This window comes from Eleginops maclovinus, chromosome 10, assembly GCF_036324505.1.
Source record: "Eleginops maclovinus isolate JMC-PN-2008 ecotype Puerto Natales chromosome 10, JC_Emac_rtc_rv5, whole genome shotgun sequence".
NCBI classification, from domain to species: domain Eukaryota; kingdom Metazoa; phylum Chordata; class Actinopteri; order Perciformes; family Eleginopidae; genus Eleginops; species Eleginops maclovinus.
The window spans coordinates 19,311,102-19,335,995 of record NC_086358.1 but is presented as its reverse complement, the minus strand read 5'-3'; the positions used below and the strand labels follow the sequence as shown (position 1 = coordinate 19,335,995).

Below are 24,894 nucleotides of genomic sequence, written 5' to 3'. Positions count from 1 at the left end.
CCAGTTAAAGAGTCAGAAGCAGATCGAGGCTGCATCATTTTATAATTATTTATTTCAACTGTGCGTCAATGCCACAAAAGATACTGGAGAGAAGGTGAGAGGGACAAAGGTTATTTATCAGGAACAAAAGGCTTAAATGAACTGGGTGAATATGATGGACCTCTACTCCCCAGTCATGCCTCTGCTCGAGGAGCTCCTGGATGTGTAGTCAGGCTGTACAGTGTAGGAGCAATGTCAACACTGACCTCCACAAGATGCCCCCTCCGATCAATCCCATGCTGCTTCCCCAGTGGACAGACACTTATACGCAAACAGGTATTGTCCAAATTGGGGGAAAATGTCCTGCAGCTTCTCAACCAAATGGAACAAATCACTGCTTCTGTTTTCTAGAGATTGTATCAGTATGCCGCACAGTGCATGTGCTCTTCGGGAGTAGGGGCCAAATCCCATTTCTCAGGGCTTTAAAACCTTGCATGCAGTTATTCTTTCAGTGGCTGTGTGTTTTACCTGGCATGTACTTATTCTCTATAGCCTGCAGGAGCTGTGCCTCGTCTACATGGGAGCAGAGGGCATGAGCCACCCTGTTGTTTCCCAGAGCACAGATGGCCGAGTATAGTCTGAGGGTATGGTAGTGAAACTTTAATAGATCCCTCTGCTCGGACAGCTCCAGGATATCCACCGACCTGGACAGAGAGAGTGCATGACAAATGAGACGGAAAGAGAATGAATGTGTGTGTGTGTGTGTGTGTGTGTGTGTGTGTGTGTGTGTGTGTGTGTGTGTGTGTGTGTGTGTGTGTGTGTGTGTGTGTGTGTGTGTGTGTGTGTGTGTTTGGTACTCTACTTGTTCTCCTCAGGTATATGGAGGGACATGAACTGCATAGGTTTGCTACACTGGACCAGCCAGCCGTGTCTGTCGTTCACTCTGGATGCTGACACCTGGAAGAGAAGTGTTGTTGTTTACCCGGTGTGGCACTGCATGCTTCCATCCACAGCACATTGTGGAACAGCCACAAAACTAACCCAGCAGCTTATATGAGCGATCCGCATAACTTACATTCAGCTTTCAGACAAGACCGGCATCACTAGGACTTGCACAGCCCGTTTGAAAATATCTGTGAGCCAATCAATTATCCTGTTCATAACCAGGGAAAGTTCCCATCAGGGGCGTAGTAGGTTTTCAAGTTGGGGTGGGCTTAGCCCAGAGGTGAGGTGGAGCTGTGTATATGCTAATGCGAACACTAAAACTTTTTGAGGGGCCCAAGGGCCAGGGGGCCCCTGAAGCCTAAGCCTCCGCGCTACCATTTCAATATTGTCTCTACAACATAATAAAATTAATGGGGCCCTGAAGCCATATAACTTTGGTTATATTATGTAATATATCTCAATAGGGCCCCTCAATCATATGCCACGGGTTGTGTAATTAATTTATCCCTCATACGTTAAAGCCCCCCCCCGAACCACAGCTTATGAATGTTATTCATTCCTAATATCGGAAAAGGGCCCTTAAATCAGTTAGAATGGGGTAGGATTTACCATAAAGCAGGGGTTCCCAACCTTTTGCAAGTTGGGCCCCCCTTTTGAAGGTTAGAATATTGTCGAGCCCCCCCCACTCCCCCTCAACCTTGATGTTGATGCATGATTTCAAGCAGTTTTCTTGTGAGTGATGTGATCTGTGTGATGTAGAAGGTTTTTTGGGTCCATTGCATATGCAAATGTAGCTCATTGTGTGTAATAAACAGGCCACAGATGTGCAATTTTCATGATAAATTTGTTATTTCTTGTCCATATTTGTTTTTGCCTCATCCATTTGCCTTGCTGTGCCCCCCCTGCAAGAGCTCCGCGCCCCCCTGGGTGGGGCCGTCCCCCAGGTTGGGAACCACTGCCATAAAGGGCTCTGAAACACGTGTTATGTTAGTTATTCTTGGTATCTGAAAGGGGCCAATCAAATAGCATGCATTATATGTCATATGTCTTTATAGTTAGCTGCTGTTTCCGACAATGCAGCGCGATCATACAGGCAGCTGTATGGGCCCCTGATGTAGGGCCCCTATGCCCTATGGGTCCTATGGGACCATGGGTTGTTGTTATTCAACTCAGATATCAAGTGACACTTATCTTATTCTATTCTTCATACTTATTGTTATTATTATAATTAGTATAGTTTTTATAATAATAATAAGTTATAAATAATTTATAAATATAATTATTATTATTATTATTATTATGATGATTATTACTATGGCATAGCAGGATGTGTCAATAGAGGGCGCTAGTTAGAAAACTGTGCACAGGCAGTGTGGACAGGGATGGTTACAATACTAACAGTTAAGTCAATGTAAGATGGAGCGGCGTGTATTTAATTAGGCTATGAGGTAGGCTAATGGGATTTCGCGATTTCTTGGCTGACATAAAGTCATGCGCTAGCCTGAGCTTATATTGCTGAACTGATGGATATCATTATAAATTGTCTAATGCATTTTGATTGAGTCTACTGTTGATCATATCGTTGTCCGTGTTTTGGATAGAGTCGAATCAATTTTTATGTCCAGGCATGCTGCAATATGATGATGTGTTCCTGTAGTGTAGGCCTAAGGACAGTTTATGGCATAGCCTATGTTTAAACGATCATTTTAATCGTAACATTTTATAGCCTGCTTCTGAAACGTGTTTGTGTGTCGTGTGTTCTGATCTGTTTGTGTGAGTAATTTATTGAAGGTAGCCTAGGCTATGTGTCCCCCCTTCATTACGCAGTTTGAAGCCAAAATAATCTCTAGGCTATTGTCAGAAATCCTGTGTTGTGAATATGAGAGCCTGTAATGTGTTCATAGCAAGGCTATTTGTTCGTAAAGTCCAGATTGAGTTATTTGCTTATGAAAGGTTATGTAAGGTCTATGCACCTGCTTATTTTTGACTTATGTGCATATGTGTGTTCTTTGACTTGTAAATCCTCAAGAGACACGTGAATACAATTAGACTGTACTTTTAGCACAACCTTTATCGCTGCTGAATTGCGCTTGAGGGTGAAGTTAGTGTGGTGCTGCTTGGGGTGGGGCTCGGGTGGTTGGGGGGCTTTTCTTTTCGTCCTCACAGGCCCAGGGGCCCAATGACAGGGGCACAACTCTCAACACTAATATGAAAAATATATCAATCAATCAAAGAATAAAAAATACTATAACCGATGACAATTAAGTGAAATATATTCATTTTTCATTGTTTAAAAAAAAGGAGCATGAGACCTGAATGCCCTTTTTTTCCAACATTTTAATTTGGGTGGGCTATAAAACATTTTAGGTGGGCTGAAGCTGAAGCCAACTTCAAATAGGCCTAGCTACGCCACTGGTCCCCGTATCGCATCAGGTGTGACTGCACCATCAAGGTCCATTCACACCTGAAGCAATTTTTTTCGCTCGTTGTAATTACATGTAAATTCAATGCAAACACGCGGCTAAACACAAATTCGTGCCTGTCGTCATTGAAGTTGAATCAGAAAACCAAACAGCAGCTGTTTGCTGTTAGCGCACAGAGCTAACAACTCCTCAAATCTGTTCACAGAGAAAGGTTATAAATGTACAAATAAATGTGCAAACCACAGACTCTCTACGGCATGACGAATACAGTCGCTGCTTATGTCTGTATGACGTTGCTGTGAGTGTTGACGGAGCAACTAAAAAGGTAGCTTAGCCTAGCCAGAAAACAAGCATTGTAGTGCAAAAGTGTTCTGCCTTCTTGTAAGCACACTTGTCAAAGCATTAATTAATGGTTTTAATAACAGTATGTTGTCATTTCATCATCATTTTTTAAACATGTATTACAATCAAATCACAGTAATATATGTATGAAGATAAGTCCCGCCATAAGGTATATCTACTTTCACAATTGAATAATATTAATACTGACTGCTAGTTCAACACTTGTTCACGAACACTTATAAAGCTGTTACTTATTGTTATACCTTGGATATTTACTTATTTGATCTTTATTTGATTAACATGTGTTTCTGATTTAATATTTTAGTCTGCTCAATGTATTCGCCTTTCGTCCCCCTGCTGTGGGATGAATAAAGTATTATTGATTCTCATTCACAGTTCCAGAAACACTTCTACAGGGGTGTCATGCTACAAAGTAAGATGAATGTAAGTTGGAAGCTGTCCAAATTGTTTCCGTTCAGAGCTGTCACCCTTTACATATCTTGTTCTACACATTGCACAATTGGGGGATTACACATTCTGACAAAAGCTATGTGTCTACATTTTTTTGAGTTACTATAAATTGGTAGGATTGTTACTGTACCTTGAGGAAGTGGTTGGGTACTCGACTCCATAACACAGGAGTGAGAAACTGGACATGCAGCCGTGGAGGACACTGAGGAACGGGATTCTTCCTCTCACTCTTAAACAGACCAGCTGACAGAGGCATCACATTCTGACAGGAAATAGACAGGATACACTCATAAAGATCACACAATGAAAGGAGTTTAACGTGGACATCTTACAATTCACCCTACAACTTTTTATGATTTTCATATGAAGTCTCATTAATCTGATTAACCACTTCGGCACAGCACTAAGCGCCTGGGAAACTCCTTTGTACCTGTAGCCATCAGGCTGCACAACAAGGGGTTAACCATGTGACTTACTGACAATAACCCAGATTGCACATCAAGCCTGCACTCTTGCACTTTTGCACAGTAAGTTTGAGCTGCACTCTCTTTCTGCACACATACATGGGTATATTTTTAACAACACTTCGTTACTTATCAGTTTATAGATTTTTTTTTGATTTTTTTAGAATTTCAAATTTTTAATTTCAATTTGTGTTTAATACCCTGTGTGAACCTGTACTGTTTTTCCTCTTCTCTGTTGCTGCACATAAACACTTGAATTTCCCCAAGGGTATTAATAAAGGTACATCTTATCTTATCTTAATCCGGTAATATATAAAACATAATGTAATCCTTAACAGAACTGACCTGTGACATTGTATGGTGTGGTTATGAGTGAAAGAAGTGTTTAAAAAATGTTCAGTATTTTCTCTTTCAAACCAAAAGGATAGTAACAGGATTTGTAATATTGGGATTAAATAAGAAGTCATTATTTTATTTATTTTTCCACAAATCCTTTAAATCTCTCCACCTGTCCCACTACAGGGCTTTTATGATGAAGCAGCAAGTTGTCACTGAGATTAATATGTTATCATAATTTTCTTTGACATTGAAGCTGTGTGTGTGTGTGTGTGTGTGTGTGTGTGTGTGTGTGTGTGTGTGTGTGTGTGTGTGTGTGTGTGTGTGTGTGCGTGTGTGTGTGTGTGTGTGTGTGTGTGTGTGTGTGTGTGTGTGTGCGTGTGTGTGTGTGTGTGTGTGTGTGTGTCATTCTCACCTTAATACGGCCCAGTTCAAACTGGAAGACATTGGGGCTGGTGGCCTTGGCAAAGACTGCTGGGAACAGCTTAGTACTGGGCTCCACCTGTGAATGAGGAAGCGGGTTACATCAAACTGAAAGCACAATTATCCATTCCTGTTTTGCAGTCCACAAACCAAGTTAAAATAATTATAAATCTAATGTAATGCCTCTGAGTGGGACGGTCCATGTACATCATTATTGGCAAAAAGACAACATTTTCTATGGAGACTGTAATTAACACTCCGGGAGCAGATATTGTGTAGCAGTAACAGTTTTGTTGTAGCAGTACTGTTGAAGATTGAGGAAAGAAAACCTATCAAACGGTTTAAATGTTATTGAATATGTTCGATGAGCTGAAACTGTTAAGCTAATTAGCAATTAAATAGTTAATAGGTACAAGTCTGGTAAGGGGGAGTGTGGTTTTTAATATAGTTTGTGCCAGACTTCTCTTGTGATAGGAAATGACATTTGAAGCTAACAAAAGAGATAAGGATTAACAGAAGGAGGCAAGAAGGAAGGAGGCTTAATAAAAGTATCTAGAACAGGACCATAAACCTAAGTACATTTTTACCTGATAGTATGTGCTGAGGTCTTTGCCGTTGGCTGTAAATGTCAGCAATCCGTTTGTTGTGTCTACCAGACAGCCGATCTCTAAGCCGTTGTTGTTCCTCCCCTGACCAGGACTGCTGCTCTCTCCAGCCCACACCATGTAACAGTTACTGCGCTTGATACTGAAGAAAACACACCATGGAACAGTTACTCTATACTGAGGAACAAACCATGGAACAGTTACTTTATACAGAGGAACACACCATGGAACAGTTACTTTATACTGAGGAACACACCATGAAACAGTTACTCTATACTGAGCAACACACCATGGAACAGCTACTCTATACTGAGGAACAAACCATGAAACAGTTACTCTATACTGAGGAACAAACCATGGAACAGCTACTTTATACTGAGGAACACACCATGGAACAGCTCCTTTATACTGAGGAACACACCATGAAACAGTTACTCTATACTGAGGAACACACCATGGAACAGCTACTTTATACTGAGGAACACACCATGGAACAGCTACTCTATACTGAGGAACAAACCATGAAACAGTTACTCTATACTGAGGAACACACCATGGAACAGTTACTCTATACTGAGGAACACACCATGGAACAGTTACTCTATACTGAGGAACACACCATGGAACAGCTACTCTATACTGAGGAACACACCATGGAACAGCTACTCTATACTGAGGAACACACCATGGAACAGCTACTCTATACTGAGGAACAAACCATGGAACAGCTACTCTATACTGAGGAAACACACCATGAAACAGCTACTCTATACTGAGGAACGCACCATGGAACAGCTACTCTATACTGAGGAACACACCATGAAACAGTTACTCTATACTGAGGAACACACCATGAACAGTTACTCTATACTGAGGAACACACCATGGAACAGCTACTCTATACTGAGGAACACACCATGGAACAGCTACTCTATACTGAGGAACAAACCATGGAACAGCTACTCTATACTGAGGAACAAACCATGGAACAGCTACTCTATACTGAGGAACAAACCATGAAACAGTTACTCTATACTGAGGAACACACCATGGAACAGTTACTCTATACTGAGGAACAAACCATGGAACAGCTACTTTATACTGAGGAACACACCATGGAACAGCTACTCTATACTGAGGAACGCACCAAGGAACAGCTACTCTATACTGAGGAACACACCATGGAACAGCTACTCTATACTGAGAACAAACCATGGAACAGTTACTCTATACTGAGGAACAAACCATGGAACAGTTACTCTATACTGAGGAACAAACCATGGAACAGTTACTCTATACTGAGAAACAAACCATGGAACAGTTACTCTATACTGAGGAACAAACCATGGAACAGCTACTCTATACTGAGGAACACACCATGGAACAGCTACTCTATACTGAGGAACAAACCATGGAACAGCTACTCTATACTGAGGAACACACCATGGAACAGCTACTCTATACTGAGGAACAAACCATGGAACAGCTACTCTATACTGAGGAACAAACCATGGAACAGTTACTCTATACTGAGGAACAAACCATGGAACAGCTACTCTATACTGAGGAACAAACCATGGAACAGCTACTCTATACTGAGGAACAAACCATGGAACAGCTACTCTATACTGAGGAACAAACCATGGAACAGCTACTCTATACTGAGGAACACACCATGGAACAGCTACTCTATACTGAGGAACACACCATGGAACAGCTACTCTATACTGAGGAACAAACCATGGAACAGCTACTCTATACTGAGAAACAAACCATGGAACAGTTACTCTATACTGAGGAACAAACCATGGAACAGTTACTCTATACTGAGGAACACACCATGGAACAGTTACTCTATACTGAGGAAACACACCATGGAACAGCTACTCTATACTGAGGAACACACCATGGAACAGCTACTCTATACTGAGGAACACACCATGGAACAGCTACTCTATACTGAGGAACAAACCATGGAACAGTTACTCTATACTGAGGAACAAACCATGGAACAGTTACTCTATACTGAGGAACACACCATGGAACAGTTACTCTATACTGAGGAACACACCATGGAACAGCTACTCTATACTGAGGAACACACCATGGAACAGCTACTCTATACTGAGGAACACACCATGGAACAGTTACTCTATACTGAGAAACAAACCATGGAACAGTTACTCTATACTGAGGAACAAACCATGGAACAGCTACTCTATACTGAGGAACACACCATGGAACAGCTACTCTATACTGAGGAACAAACCATGGAACAGCTACTCTATACTGAGGAACACAACATGGAACAGTTACTCTATACTGAGAAACACACCATGGAACAGTTACTCTATACTGAGGAACAAACCATGGAACAGCTACTCTATACTGAGAAACAAACCATGGAACAGCTACTCTATACTGAGGAACACACCATGGAACAGTTACTCTATACTGAGGAACAAACCATGGAACAGCTACTCTATACTGAGAAACAAACCATGGAACAGCTACTCTATACTGAGGAACAAACCATGGAACAGCTACTCTATACTGAGGAACACACCATGGAACAGCTACTCTATACTGAGGAACAAACCATGGAACAGCTACTCTATACTGAGAACACACCATGGAACAGCTACTCTATACTGAGGAACACACCATGGAACAGCTACTCTATACTGAGGAACACACCATGGAACAGCTACTCTATACTGAGGAACAAACCATGGAACAGTTACTCTATACTGAGAACAAACCATGGAACAGCTACTCTATACTGAGGAACACACCATGGAACAGCTACTCTATACTGAGGAACACACCATGGAACAGCTACTCTATACTGAGGAACAAACCATGGAACAGCTACTCTATACTGAGAAACAACCATGGAACAGTTACTCTATACTGAGGAACAAACCATGGAACAGTTACTCTATACTGAGGAACACACCATGGAACAGTTACTCTATACTGAGGAACACACCATGGAACAGCTACTCTATACTGAGGAACACACCATGGAACAGCTACTCTATACTGAGGAACACACCATGGAACAGCTACTCTATACTGAGGAACACACCATGGAACAGCTACTCTATACTGAGAAACAAACCATGGAACAGCTACTCTATACTGAGGAACAAACCATGGAACAGCTACTCTATACTGAGGAACACACCATGGAACAGCTACTCTATACTGAGGAACACACCATGGAACAGTTACTCTATACTGAGGAAACACACCATGGAACAGCTACTCTATACTGAGGAACAAACCATGGAACAGCTACTCTATACTGAGGAACAAACCATGGAACAGCTACTCTATACTGAGGAACACACCATGGAACAGCTACTCTATACTGAGGAACAAACCATGGAACAGCTACTCTATACTGAGGAACAAACCATGGAACAGCTACTCTATACTGAGGAACAAACCATGGAACAGCTACTCTATACTGAGGAACACACCATGGAACAGCTACTCTATACTGAGGAACAAACCATGGAACAGCTACTCTATACTGAGGAACAAACCATGGAACAGCTACTCTATACTGAGGAACAAACCATGGAACAGCTACTCTATACTGAGGAACACACCATGGAACAGTTACTCTATACTGAGGAACAAACCATGGAACAGCTACTCTATACTGAGGAACAAACCATGGAACAGTTACTCTATACTGAGGAACACACCATGGAACAGCTACTCTATACTGAGGAACACACCATGGAACAGTACTCTATACTGAGGAACAAACCATGGAACAGTTACTCTATACTGAGGAACAAACCATGGAACAGTACTCTATACTGAGGAACAAACCATGGAACAGTTACTCTATACTGAGGAACACACCATGGAACAGTTACTCTATACTGAGGAAACAAATGTACAGCTACTCTATATGAGGTGAACTTGACAACCATTAGTGAACGCTTACTCCATACTGACGTACGACTTGCAGCAAACAGGTCTACTGATGGAAGCAACACCATGGAACAGTTCCACTGAGAGTAATGCCACACATGGAACAGTAACTCTATTAATCTGATTGAACAGCACTTCATAAGGACATAAAGTACTCTTACTAAAAACACACAATCAGTTATCTACTAAACAACCTTGGAAATCAGAGTTAACTATTAAGAAGAGTAACAAAGCCATGATAATATTATTACAAATGCAATGACGAACTGATATGTTTTTATCTGAGAAAAATCCATTCGGTTCAACACTTGTATCTTTACTTGAGATCTTAAACTGGGATCATTAAAGTTATATGCATGATAACATTTTGTAGTGTATTACTTACAGTAGGCTGAGAGAATTCATATCTCCTGGTCCTCAGCATCACTCTCCAACTAGAAAGGGCAGAGATGGACAGCTCTCTGGCTTGTTTCTTCAACATGAACCGCTAATAGATGTTGATTAGTCATACGTTATAAGTAGTGATTAAAATAACATGATGCAAAATATACATTACAGTTTCTAAAGTTGGATATATTTAGGTGTTTTAGGTGGAGAGTTAAACCGTGCTTGAGCTGAGGGCTACTCCTGAGTGTAATCTTGGGACATGGAATTCGTCTCTCTCAGTCCATTGGGTCATATGGCATTCGAAGACTTCATCAGGACCTAAAGTCTAACTGAGTTTACAAAGTCTTCCAGATTGCAGAGACAGTGAACACACCATATTTCATTGTTTACCACCTATGTTAGCTCAAAAAGAAATGTAAATAACTTAACGAGTGAATAAAAACACTGCTGAACATTGCTAGCGTGTGTGTACTGAAAACAACCTGTCAATCATGTTCATATGTCTGTGTATGCACAAGCAAACAGTGGTTTTAGGTCTGTTACTCTTCTTTGAGGAAAGAGGCACTAGGATGGAAAAAGCCCTATCTCTAACTGCAGGATCAAACCATGGAACAGCTACTCTATACCTTGAGGAAACACACCATGGAACATTACCTTCACTGAAGGAAACACCAATGGTAACAGCTACTCTATACTGAGGAACACACCATGGAACAGCTACTCTATACTGAGGAACACACCATGGAACAGTTACTCTATACTGAGGAACAAACCATGGAACAGCTACTCTATACTGAGGAACAAACCATGGAACAGCTACTCTATACTGAGGAAACACACCATGGAACAGCTACTCTATACTGAGGAACAAACCATGGAACAGCTACTCTATACTGAGGAAACACACCATGGAACAGTTACTCTATACTGAGGAACAAACCATGGAACAGCTACTCTATACTGAGGAACAAACCATGGAACAGTTACTCTATACTGAGGAACACACCATGGAACAGCTACTCTATACTGAGGAACACACCATGGAACAGTTACTCTATACTGAGGAACACACCATGGAACAGCTACTCTATACTGAGGAACACACCATGGAACAGTTACTCTATACTGAGGAACAAATCATGGAACAGTTACTCTATACTGAGGAACAAACCATGGAACAGCTACTCTATACTGAGGAAACACACCATGGAACAGCTACTCTATACTGAGGAACACACCATGGAACAGCTACTCTATACTGAGGAACACACCATGGAACAGTTACTCTATACTGAGGAACAAATCATGGAACAGCTACTCTATACTGAGGAACACACCATGGAACAGCTACTCTATACTGAGGAACACACCATGGAACAGTTACTCTATACTGAGGAACACACCATGGAACAGCTACTCTATACTGAGGAACACACCATGGAACAGCTACTCTATACTGAGGAACAAACCATGGAACAGTTACTCTATACTGAGGAACACACCATGGAACAGCTACTCTATACTGAGGAATACAAATGTACTCTAGGTTATGGGTAGGGTGCAACTTGACTAACCTCTCATGAACTTTGCCCTTTTCATCTCCCAGGGTAACAGTGACAGTTCGGACTTTGTGCAGCTCAAAGCCCGGGTCGTACTGATGGAAGTCAGAGGTGACCCAGCCCACCCAGACACTGCAGGGCTCCTGACCGGGGAAGATCCGCACTGAGTAGTAGTGCTGCACAGACAGACAGGTGCAACTCAGTCTAGTTTAATTGCACTTCTTTTGATCACAGTCACTTTCTCTAAGAGCTACATAAGAGGCATCTTCTAAAACACACAATCAGTTATCGTACTCAAAAACACTTTGGTGAAAACTGCAAGAGTTAACATATTTAAGAAGAGAGTTAAAAAGCCAGATAATATTATATAACAAATGCAATGACTGAACTGATATTGTTTTTGATTCGTGAAAAATCCATTCGTGATTTCAAAACCACCTTCTGTATCTTTACTTGATCTCTTAAAGTTGGGGATCATTAAAAGGTTTATTGCATGTAAATGTTTTGTACGTGTATTATCTTACAGTAGAGGCGTGCATGAGGAATTCATATTCGTCCCTGTCCTCAGCCATCACCTCCTCCAACAGACGGGCAGAGGATGGACAGCTCTCTGGCTTGTTCTTCTTCAACATGAACCTGCTAGATCAGATGTTGATTTTAGGTTCATACAGTTAAAAAGTAGTGATTAAAAATTAAAATGATTGCCAAAAATATACATTACAAGGTTTCTAAAGTTGGATATATTTAAGGTGTTTTAGGTGTGAGAGTTTACCGTTGCTTGAGCTTGGAGGGCTTCTCCTGGGTGTAATCTTTGTGGTTGTTGAATTCGTCTCTCTCAGGTCCATTGGGTCCATTATGGCCATTCGAAGACTTCATCAGGACCTCAAAGTCTGACACAGTTTCAAAGTCTTCCAGATCCTGCAGAGACAGTGAACACACCACACATATTTTCCATCGTTTACCCAACCCTACTGTTAGCTCTTCAATAAAGAAATGTAAGATAACTTTAAGCAGCTGAATAAAAAACTGCTCCTTGACATTGCATATGAGTGTGTGTTACTGACAAAGTATCTGTCAATCAATGTTCATATGTCTGTGTATGCACAAGCACATATCAGTGTGTTTTAGGTCCTGTTACCTTCTTTGGTGAGAAGAGGCTGTCGTTAGCTGAGGATCTGGAAAAGGATTCTGCACACTCTATGGGCATGCTCAATCTGTACAAGGTGATGTCTGTGTAACTGTTCTGTGAGCCAAATGACCTCTGAGTGACCTTTAGGCAAGGACATGACTCCCCTGTCCCATCTATCCTTGTCACCTGAAAGAGAAGGAAACATCGAATGACCCTTAAAGTTCTACCAAAAACTTCAATCAGATTTGACCAGATGCTAGCTATTTAGATCAGAGTGTGTCCTGCAGGTGTGTCCCCCTCCCTCACCTCTATGTGTTGGTGGTTGGGGGGGACAGGTACAAACTGAGGCAACCTCTTGCTGAGCCACATGGTGACGTCCCGGTTCATGTTGACGGCAAACGGCTCGTAGCCCTCCTGCAGGCCGCAGATGGTGAAGTACTTCAGAGTGCTGACGTCTTTACCGAAGTTCATTCTTCCCACCTGACACACACCCAGACTGCACACTGGGATAAAACCTGCCGATAAACAGATGTTAAACACTTACGTGAAGCTTTTTGTGCATAACTATCAAAGGCTATCCATGAAGAAACCTTTTAAAGAACCATTTGCAACTAAATATAAAATTAAAGCGACATTTTCTGTTGGTTTTCTTTCAGTGAAGTGTGACATGGCTCTTGTTTCGAAGGGTTAACAACAATAACAGAAGAGCCAGATTTAAACTGCTCAACAGTTTGATGTTGATCCTATTTGTGAGTCAAAGCTACAAGGTATTAAATTGTCAGATTTGTGTGCGACTATTGTCTATAACGCAGCACTGACCGTCACCAACTTCAAAGTCCTTGAAGGCCAGCTCTGATCCGGAGTCATCCAGCAGCACTTCTCCATTGAGTGTGAACATCATGGTGTGTTCGTTCAGATCCACCATGCAGCCCACCACATCCCCCGTCTGCCAGGCGCGCCCGAAGTGCTCATTACCCTGATGCCAGCGCTGGACCTAAGAGGGAAAAAACATTCCCCATAATACCTAATATTCGACAATATTTTAAAATAGGAAATGGATTCACTCTAGTGCCAAGAAAACTCCAGTTACCTTAAAGCCATCAAATACAAAGGCCTGGTCATCAGATCCCAGCTCCTGGTCCGGGAGGCATCCTGGACTGGCCCAGCCCACCCTCATCTCTCCTGCTGATAATACCTGCAGGAGGAGCAGGAAACGGGTATAATCATTTCAGGACAAGTAAAAGGTTGCTTTAGTGTATAGATTACAGTGTGGACAGTGTTGAGGAGACTCTAAGGTTAGGACAAAACGTTGTTATATCCTAAAAGTTCATATCTCTTATCATGCTTCTTCTTACCTCCAGCTCAAAGTACCACTTCCCAGTATTGACACAGTAGGTTTTTTCTGCTCTGTAGATGCGGAACCTCTCAACAGACATGTTGCTGGGGTCAGACTGAGCCGCTGGATAAAAAGAATGCAGGGAGGGAAAGAAAACCTGATGAGGAATATCCTGGGAACATCATCATCATGAAAGCCATAATGGGTTATCATAATGTGCTTCTTCTGAGTAATACAATTCCCACGGAAAAAAAACGATTCCTAAAATGAAATTGAAAGATAAGTCAATGAAGGGTCTCACCATGGTCCTGGTCTGGAGCTTCCAGGTTGTATCCATATCCCAGCAGAGTCCTGACGGCCTCCCTCAGACTGTCTTTGTTGGACTTCTTGGTCCTCTCATCCAGCAGAACGTAGGGCACCAGGCGGGGGTTTCTACGGTTCTTCACATCCTGGAAAGAGTCCCAAGCCAGAAAAATAAAAGTAAACAACCATTTACTTTATAGGAAAGCAGTTCAGGGTGGAACAGTAAAACAGCAGTGTTTGCCCCTCCCTTGGAACCATGACTGAGCAGTTTATAGGCAACAGTCATCAAAACCCTTCAAACATCTGAGAGTTTGCTCGCGGGCGTGCCAACTTTATGCTAACCGGTGCAATTCTGGGAAACCACAACTTGACTTTTTCTTTGGTGTTCCTCAAGGTGTTTATGTGTTATTTGAAGGGATGTTTTTAGCAATGTTTTGTCAGTTCTCAAGTGGTAAAAATTGTAAAATTTAGCAGCAAGTCCACTCTCAATGCTCAGTATTTACCATATTGTGTAACCGTCTCTTACCTGTTGGATGCCGTAGGTCCAGCCCTGGCGGATGCGATCCCGTGCCCAAACGTTGTGTGCGTTCTCAGCCAGTTTGTCCACCATGGCTTCCTGGGTGGAGGTCAGTTTGATGTGGTTCAGGTCCAGAGGAGCAGGTTTATAACCGCCGGACAACTCATAGCTGCACAGATAGATTTGAATCAACAGGAATCCCATCCTCTGACCTATTTGAATTACTTATTTTTGTATCATGGTGACTTACGTCTGTGACAGCTTCATGCTCTTGACTTTCTCTACAGCGTGTTCATCTGCAAGGCCAACATGGCAACCCAAGGCCAGGAGAGTCCTGTAAACATACACAAATAAACATAATTAATGCACAGAACATGCATAAAGTGTTGTCAGGGATGAACGGTGTCGCTGATCAACATTTGACTTATTGTATTTAGTGTCTGATATATTACTTGAGAGTCTCCAGAGACATCTGTAAATTGTAGCTGCGTTCTTGTTCAGGAAGCTTTGAAAACTCAACCAGACAGGGGTGTTGCCGCTTGTTATCGTCTCGTACCTGAGTCACACAGACACACGGAGAAGAAAGAGCAACGGTTAGGAGAGAGAGAGCCTGCTGTTTGGCACCCCTCTCAGAACACATGGGACACCTGGACGAATGTAGTTATAGAACTGGAGTTATGCCAATAACTTTGTCGTCTAATAGGTTTCATTTTTAGGGAACTGCTGCCATAAAACTTGGCAACATGTGAGGACCCTCTTGGGGCTTAGGCTGAGCACTGAGAGAGTCACAGAGGTGGGTAAAACTGACTGACTGGTTTGATAAATGACTGCAGAAACTGGGAAACTGTGTTTTTAAAGCACACTGTAATGACCTTAAAGTAAGCATTCAGCCTCAGCCTCTGAGGGAGGTGTAATTGAACACCTGTAGGGGTTGATAATGAAAATAAACGGAACCTCACAGGTACCTCCTGTTTCTTTATCTGTAACATGTAGGTTTTTACTTCCTGGGTTTTCCTGCCTGTTCTGTTGTCTGTCTTGGCCTTATTAGTGTCACCTTTTTCAATTAGCCATGTGGGAGAAGTACTCAGATCTTGTACTTGAGTAAAAGTAGAAGTACTCAGATCTTGTTCTTGAGTTAAAGTAGAAGTACTCAGATCTTGTGCTTTAGTAAAAGTAGAAGTACTCAGATCTTGTACTTGAGTAAAAGTAGAAGTACTCAGATCTTGTACTTGAGTAAAGTAAGAAGTACCAGAGTGTAGGAATACTCTGTCACAGTAAAAGTATTCTAAATGTTCCTCCAGTGAAAGTAGAAAGTACTCTCATCTAAATGTACTTAAAGTAGCGACAGTAAAAGTAGTCATTGTTTGATTGGTCCATTTCAGAATAATATCTCTGATGTGTTTTATAATGATTGATCATTAAAGTGTTCTCAGAGCTGGTAAAGGTGCAGCTAGTTTGAATGGCTTTGTATACTGCAGGGTAGCTGCTGGATTTACTCCAGGTGAACTACAGTCTGATTTAAGGGCTGATTATATTTACCATCATTAAAAGTAGAAAAAAACTCAAGTAAAGTACAAATCCCTCCAAAATGTACTTAAGTACGGTCCACGTTAGTGCCTCAATGATTCAACTTGTATTTAAGTCCTTCTTTCTCTTCGTCTTTCACATTGTTGTGAGTGATCATGACGTTCTCTCCTTTTTGTCTTGCCTTGTCTAGATCCAATTTGAATAAAGGTATTATCCGTTTAGTGCTCATGTGTTCTGCATTTGGTTCCACCTTGCTCCACTACCCCTCACGTGAGGACAGGGAGATAGAGTTCCTGATGTCACAGAGCAGTGTAATCTCTGATGTGCAGAGCACCATTACAGCTGAGGAGCTAATGGGCAAGCTCTTAGTTCTGTTGCCTCATTCATACCTGACAGCAGATTTACTGAGAGACAGATTTAGCACCTGTTGCAGTGTTGCTGCTGTGAAAACACAATGAGTTGCACAGTGCACGGAATAAACACAGGAAGACAGATTTCTGTTCTCTTACTGGCTGCATTGAAAGTTTTCTAAAACTTAATTTGCCATTGAGGCTTTAATCAGAATGAATTATAACATTTGATACATTTTATATTCAGTTTAATTGTACTGGGTAAAACATAATGCTCTCTACTTTATACAGTCTGACAGAGACTAAGCTTTGCATGGGAGGAATTCATTCATCCACAATGTTGAGATACAAGTTTATCAGAAAAGCAGGGAAACAGCTGGTGTGAGGATAAGTGTGATTGGTATTTAGTTTCTGATTATTATGTGAGCATGGTGAACAGGAAGAAGGATTTACAGCACATAGACTGATCTGATATGAGAGGAATATCAGCAATTGGTTTATTCACAATTTCATTGTTTAATTTATATCATTTTCTTTTATCACTCCCATCCTCCACAACCTCCACTGGCTCCTCGTCCGCAACAAATCAACTTCAAAGTCCTCCTCATAACCCACCCACCTCATAGACCTGCTGCACCACCACACCCCTTCCCGCTGCCTCTGCTCATAAGAAGCCAATCTCTTATCCATCCCCATCCGCACCAAGCACCGAACCTGGGGGGACAGAGCCTTTTCCGTCGCTGCCCCCTCCCTCTGGAACTCACCCCCACAACCCATCAGAGACTGCACTGACCTCACCACCTTCAAGAAAACTCACCTCTTCAGACCGACCTTTAATGTGTGATTGTTGTTATATTGCTGGATCTTAATGTGACGTGTACTCTTATTACCTCTGTGAAGCGACTTTGAGCACCTGTAAAAGTGCTTATACAATAAATGTATTATTATTATTATTTCTTTTAGCATAGGAGATGATTTTCTTGTGTAGCGTTTACAAGTTTCTGAATGCATTTTATTCAGCTTTGGTCTGTGTTTAAAGTGCTTATACACTTATTTAAACATGTGACGTCTCCATCACACTGATTTACACAGAAATAGGGTTGTAAGTAGTGTTTCTTTACAATCTGTTTGTCTGATACTCACTGCACCGTACGTCCAGCCCAGCTCTATCTTGTTCATCACCCACAGTTCATGGATGTTCTCTGCCAGCTTCTCTCTGATCCGCTCCAGGTGAGGGGGCAGCACAATCTACACACACATACACACACCCTCAATGAACTCATGAAGCAGGATGAAATATCCTCTAATGAAATGATTAACAAGCTATGATTTATTTTAATATTTGATTATGGTGTGTGTACCTGGCTGGTGTCCACAGGGGTGGGGGTGAACGCTGCCTGGCTCATGGTGACGGTGGGTCCCAGCAGGTCTCTGGCTGCAGTCTGGTCCTGACTGGCTTCCAGCTTCAGCTTCTCCCTGGGCAGCACTGCCTCATAGCAGGGAGCATAACCCGGAGGAGGGAGGAACTTAAACTCCCCATGACGACCCCCCAGGAGGAAACGCACCCTGCAGTAGACAGATGATAGCAGGAAGGACTATGGTTAAGAAGAGAGAATGATTTGAATGTTGATATATTGGTTTATTTAATTTCCTTAACACAAAAGACAGGCTGTACAACCACAAAACAATTAACTTCATTTAGAACAGGTAAAAATGTTATATGTTAAAAAACTAAAACCTTTTAAATACAAACACTAAATACCAAATGAAGAAATGCATTGTTTTAGTTTAAAGGTTCGATAGTGTTTTAAATGAATCCATGTACTTCTACCTACTTATACTATTAGGTTTTCTTCATATTATAAATGTTTCCATTTTAAAATGTACTTTTATCAACATGTAAATAAACATACACTATTTTAAGACTAATTGTTTCACACTGAACTCGTTTAACATATTCAACTCAATAGGCATTGGTGTGCTATTCAACTGCAACTTAGGGAAAACATATCCCCTAATATATTTAGCAAGATGTATTTTTATCTGGATAATAATCACCAGATAGTGTAACTGAAGAGAAGTGAACCTACGTTGTCCTAAGGGTAAAGCTGAGTCTGTAATCTATCACCTTTTTGGAACTTTTATATTTTTATGTTTAATGGTCCAACAATATACATTCTGCCATGGGGGGTGGGAGGATGAACTGCATTTTATTTGGTGTAACTGTTTTCAGTAGAGCACTGACTTGACTCCTGCAGAGAAGCTGGCCACAGGGAAGAAGAGGCCGTCAGAGTTGAAGTTCTCAAACATGCCTTGAACCGGCTGGCCGTTGATCCTGAAGGAGATGCTGGGCACACTGAGGTCCAGGCAGCAGCTCACCACGTCCTCCGCCCTCAGGAGGTGCTGATTGGGTGAGCTGACAGTCCGCGCAATGCAGCCTGCACAATGAAGACAGAGGTTTACTTTGAGTATGCAACATGTGAGCATCTGAGTAAGAAATCTTCCATCTTTCACCTTCTGTACGGACATCTGTTTGAAGGGCTTTACAAACTGCATCATTTGATCGTTAGCCCTGGGGCTAAGAGTCAACTCAGACCCTTATTCACGCAAACATTAACATAAACCCAGGGTTAAACTAAGCCCAGGGCTATACAGAATACATTACTGAGATAAATCTGCATTGTGTTTGGACGACACAAATAGGAAATAGCAAATTCCTTCATCTTTCAGTCCCTTGTTTCGTCGATTTTTACGAAAAACCTGCTACACGATATATGGTAAGTGTTGCATAAAATGCCCTCTAGTTTGTTTGTGTGAACAATAAACAGATCATACGCAATGAATGCTTTTCTTGGTATGTTGTATTATAAATAGCTTTTCGTAAGCTTTCAAAAAAGATGTACCCTTAGCCAAACCTGTTTATGTTACCGCCATCTCTTTCTATAACAACACACACACTCGAACCCCCCCACACATACACACACCTCACCTGACCAGAGATGCAGACCATCAAAGCCATAGGAGTAAAGGTCATCGCCCACCCCGTTGCCCCCCCACCCCTCGCCCCCGCTGGGGTAGGGAGCATAGCCACTGGTGTTGGCCCAGCCCACTCTGAGGTGAGAAGCCTCCGCTGTGACGAACGGTAGCGCCTGGTCCACGATCAGCTCGTAGTACCACTTCCTGTACTGAGCGGAGCCGTCACTGACACCCAGGAAGATGTTGGGACGCATGCTGCAGTGAGGAAGAAGCAGAGCAGAGACTGTCTGAATATTTGTATTATCCTGTAGGGAATTGGGTTTCATGACAGTTGCTAATCAGATGAAACATAAACACAAAGTCACATATGTATATAAAGATAAGACGTGGAAGTAAAAATCTGTAATAAAGAAGACAAAATAAAACAAATAGATTTATATCATAGATTTATATCAAACAAGAGATGGTAAAGTCAAATGTTTAATACCAAATATAATAATTGTTTTTAATCAAACATAATATGTTAAAGTAAAAGCAAGTCAGAAAGAAATGAACATCAAAAAATCAGGTTAAAGATATCATCTTTTAGCAAGTGTGTGTGTGTGTGTGTGTGTGTGTGTGTGTGTGTGTGTGTGTGTGTGTGTGTGTGTGTGTGTGCGTGCGTGCGTGCGTGCGTGCGTGTGTGTGTATGTGTATACCTGCTTACGTGGTTGATCAGACGTGTCTGCAGCAGCAGGTCTCTCCCTGGCAGCAGGTTGTCACAGATCAGGTGCTGGTTGGAGCGCACTGCCACGCCGTGACACACACACAGTGAACACAACACATCCAGAACCTAGACGGAACACACAAGATAGATAATAGGTCAGTGTTTAAAGATACCTCACTTACAATACATATCAACAGAGATTGAAGTGAAGGATTCTTGATGGATTTGATTGGAGAAATGTCTGTTTTCTGGCTTTCAGGAATTTAATATGATATTTTCTACTTGGGGATTTACAACAGAGATAAGAAACACAACTAAATGTTTAAATCGCTGCTTCTGGCTGCTTTGTTCCTCCAGCTCTGTGTCTTCTGCCTCAGGGTCAGCCAACAGACTGCTGGGAGTGTTTTCACACCACACACAACTATCAATGGGAACATATATAAATAAACTGCACATGTCTATGTACACCATCAGGATAGAGTAGGTGTCTGTACCTTGTAGTTGCGCCCATGCTTGTCCAGCAGAGATATAATAGATTTGATGTGTCCCTCTTTGATTATGTTCAAAGCCTCAGGACTCTCCACCAGCACACAGTGAAGCACCTCTAGTATACCTAGAAGAACAACATATGTATAGTTAGAATGACTACATTTGTACATAAAGCTTTTACAACCCGGGTCCATATTCACAAATCATCCTTAGAACTCTTGAGTGGTCCAGGCTCTTTTATTCTATGAGTAACTCACAAAGAACTTTAGTGACTCACAATCAGTCAGCTGTGTCTCTGTGCCTCTTTAGAATTCTACAATGGCAATGGACTTTTAAAATAAAGGTTTTTTTAAGGAGAAAGAGTAGGTAAGGATCCAATCAGTCTGCACTCTCAATTAACTTCCAATATCTAATTCTTTGTCACAACTATACAGACTTAGATGTAACTCATACAAAACAAAGAATTGGCTTTCTGCCCTTATACAATATTTACAATAATGACCAGAGGATTTCACATGCAACATTAGCACTTTATATTATTATTATTATACAATGGAGATCAGTGTTGTACTTTGGGACTTTTTCCATAGAGACATGCTGACCTACCAGAAGAGGCCTCCAGTCTCTCCAGTCTGCTGATGAGCCAGTCCAAAGAGCCAGAGAACTGAGCACAGTTCTTCCTGTTCCCTCGGATAAGTGCAGCTGAGGAGGCAGGAGAGGATAAAGGTAACCCAGAGTACTGCAGACACGTCTCTCTGTTCCTATGTGTTTGTTTATCTGTCTTAACATTATTGATTTTTAACCCTTTCCACTCAACTTCTTCAAAATCTGAATACTTTAATTATTCTTTAGGGAATTGGGTTGCATGACAGTTTCTCGATTTTAGAATGAAATTAAATAAATAAATAAAAAGTAGAATTTGAGTATTTATATTTATATACAAACTTAAAGTAATACAAAAATAAAGATATTTATACAAACATAAGAGGGTCAAGTAAAAAGACTAATACAAAATTAAATAAATACAAAAGAAATCATTGATTTAATCATAGGAAATTAAAGTACAAAAGGTAAATATGATATGAATATCAGTTTTATTTCATTACTTACAGCACTTTGTAAAAGGATGGTAAAATGTGTTGCAAACATGTGGTTTCTAGTGTGTGTGTGTGTGTGTGTGTGTGTGTGTGTGTGTGTGTGTGTGTGTGTGTGTGTGTGTGTGTGTGTGTGTGTGTGTGTACCCAGTAGCTGGTAGAGGGAGTTGAGGATGGAGCTCCAGGCCTCTCCGGCCTCTCTTCCGACTGCCTCAGCAAAGTGAGCTGCACTGTTGTACACGTGGAGACGGTCGATGCACTCCAGCACCAGGCTGATCATTCCCTGCACACACAGAGGAGAGGCTTTCACTGGCAGATTCATGGAAACGATGTGGACAAGAGGCACATAGAGCATACCTAAAGACATTTTGTAGTCTCAAGTACTGTAAGTAAAACCATCTTAGGGGACTTTCAATTAAGTGTCAATAAGGGAGATGTTATGGCATAATGCTTAAATGTACGATTTTACTTTGAGTGGAAGTTTTTTGTGACCTTGTAGAATTACAAAACAGGTCTTCCCACTTTACACTTATTCAGGGGTATTTACACACACACACACACACACACACACACACACACACACACACACACACACACACACACACACACACACACTACCTCTTCCTGAAAGAGGTTCTGCCGGTTCTTCAGAGCTCTCAGGCGGTTCTGCTTGTCTTCGTGTTCCAGATGATCTCCAGGTGGTTGGAAGTAGCCAATCAGATCCTGCAGACTCAGACTGACCGAGTCTATTGGAAGATCGAGGCTGGAGCCCTTCCCCTTTTTCCTTAATGTGTCCAGACCCCTGGAGCATACAGAGTATTAGAATAAATAGTGTAGTACAAACCTTAATCGTGAACATTTTGCCTCATTAAAAACTAATTACATTGGGATTCAGATTCTCCCCAAAGGTCATATATAAAGGAAGTCAGAGAGGTTTCTGGTATCCCTATGCGATTTTGGAACATTTCACCTTAAATTGCTGATTTAAAGTCTATACTTTTTAATGAAAATGTCCTTCATTTAGTGAGTTCAGCTTCTTTTCAACATGACTTGTCTTTTAAGAAAGGAATCTTTGTTGTGACAACTTTCTCAGTTTGCATTGTGAAGTAAGATATGTAGGAACTAAAACATGCAGTATCTCAGCATCATGGCATTTTACTGCATTAAATTCTGTCTGCTTTTATGGAAGCCCTGAAAAGCAGTAAGATATTTAGGTCAACCGTGGCCAAAATGAAATATATGTTAAGCTTTTTTCACGGTATCAACAATCATCCTGGTGCTTTTGAATTTTAAACCACTTGAATAACTATTTCCTTCGATAACTCACAGTTAATTACAACATGTCAGTTTATGATGATGCTGTGTCTGTGGGCGGTATCCCACCTGATGAAGAGGTTGAACAGGAACACAGTGCTGCGGATGACTCTGGCAGAGCGGCTCTCTTCGTGTTGGGAACGAGAAAGCGTCAGCCCGTCGTCCATGTGACCCTCATGGTGCATGATGGCCTGAAAGAAGAGGAAGGTTTCTAAAAACACTCACCTCAACTTTAATTATCACACTGAATTCATCCAATTATTGTATACTTAAAAGAAAGTAGAAACACTACTGTTAGACCTTAACTAAAACCTGCAGTATAGTTAAATGCAGCAGCTACCTTTCTCTGTACTCCCCCCATGCGTGCACACTTGGCATCGACAGTCTGGTATGTGAGCCACAGACTGGTGTCGACATGTTGGATGTAACACACAGAGTCGCCATATTTAATGTCCGGAACACCCATCCCATCCACCTCCTTCTTCACCCCTGGATCCAACTTTTCCTGGAGGAGAAAGATAGAGGGGGTAAATTAATACAGCAATTCATATGAAACACAACTTAAATGACAGGCACAGGGCCGCTTTCATGTACCATTTTTACTATTCCAAATTCCAAATGAGGCTTGGTTGCACATTTACTAAAGAACACTATGGCTTTGACAGTGTTGTGAAATTGTACCTTGGAGGACCTGAAAGAGAAGGCTGTAGACTTGACATCAGCTTTCTCTTTGTCAATCAGCAGCAGAGATTTGTCTTCTATCAGACTCAGATACTTCCCTGTGGTCACGTGTCTCAGTCTGAACGGCTGACCCCAGCGGATATGACTCCCACTCCACCTGGACAGAAACAGTCAGAGAAATATATACTAAACAGAATTAAACAGAATATAAATCCAAATGGCTGACTTTGTGTTGGTATTAGGATATACCTCCAAATTTCATACATGCACGTAATAAAGCTTGAATGAGTTACTAATAGATATTTAGAATCATAAATAACCAAGTTCAAGGGGAAAATGGGCGATTTAGAAATGATCTATGAAAAATCTGCACTTAAGTGAGTTTCATTGAAGCTTATATAAAAAAACAAGGAAAAAGATAGGGGGTCCCTATCCCACGACACCCCGTCCCTTCCCTTTCCCTCTCCTCTTACCATTACAAAGCAATCATACCTGATGTTTGTTAGCAATCGTTGGAGTTCATCTATCTATTATATTATTTATATTTATATGATAGCAGAACCATTTATACATATCACATACAG

General features: G+C 41.4%; 1 protein-coding gene across 1 annotated transcript in view; it reads right to left on the bottom strand.

Moving 5' to 3' along the window:
- Window positions 1–24,894, bottom strand: part of ryr2a (ryanodine receptor 2a (cardiac)) — a 169,182-nt gene that overhangs the window by 70,795 nt on the left and 73,493 nt on the right. The window contains exons 11-39 of the mRNA XM_063892944.1: window positions 24,311–24,467; window positions 23,970–24,134; window positions 23,699–23,820; window positions 22,934–23,117; window positions 22,463–22,598; window positions 21,828–21,923; window positions 21,227–21,345; window positions 20,725–20,858; window positions 20,040–20,281; window positions 19,296–19,488; window positions 18,412–18,616; window positions 18,194–18,298; window positions 15,626–15,729; window positions 15,424–15,507; window positions 15,183–15,342; window positions 14,655–14,802; window positions 14,373–14,476; window positions 14,108–14,212; window positions 13,837–14,011; window positions 13,324–13,532; window positions 13,027–13,203; window positions 12,661–12,806; window positions 12,413–12,524; window positions 11,904–12,064; window positions 5,971–6,130; window positions 5,376–5,462; window positions 4,291–4,422; window positions 842–936; window positions 508–683 (exon numbers count right to left, since the gene is read on the bottom strand). Coding sequence (XP_063749014.1) covers window positions 508–683; window positions 842–936; window positions 4,291–4,422; window positions 5,376–5,462; window positions 5,971–6,130; window positions 11,904–12,064; window positions 12,413–12,524; window positions 12,661–12,806; window positions 13,027–13,203; window positions 13,324–13,532; window positions 13,837–14,011; window positions 14,108–14,212; window positions 14,373–14,476; window positions 14,655–14,802; window positions 15,183–15,342; window positions 15,424–15,507; window positions 15,626–15,729; window positions 18,194–18,298; window positions 18,412–18,616; window positions 19,296–19,488; window positions 20,040–20,281; window positions 20,725–20,858; window positions 21,227–21,345; window positions 21,828–21,923; window positions 22,463–22,598; window positions 22,934–23,117; window positions 23,699–23,820; window positions 23,970–24,134; window positions 24,311–24,467 — 4,193 coding nt within the window. The remainder of the gene's footprint in view (window positions 1–507; window positions 684–841; window positions 937–4,290; window positions 4,423–5,375; window positions 5,463–5,970; window positions 6,131–11,903; window positions 12,065–12,412; window positions 12,525–12,660; window positions 12,807–13,026; window positions 13,204–13,323; window positions 13,533–13,836; window positions 14,012–14,107; window positions 14,213–14,372; window positions 14,477–14,654; window positions 14,803–15,182; window positions 15,343–15,423; window positions 15,508–15,625; window positions 15,730–18,193; window positions 18,299–18,411; window positions 18,617–19,295; window positions 19,489–20,039; window positions 20,282–20,724; window positions 20,859–21,226; window positions 21,346–21,827; window positions 21,924–22,462; window positions 22,599–22,933; window positions 23,118–23,698; window positions 23,821–23,969; window positions 24,135–24,310; window positions 24,468–24,894) is intronic.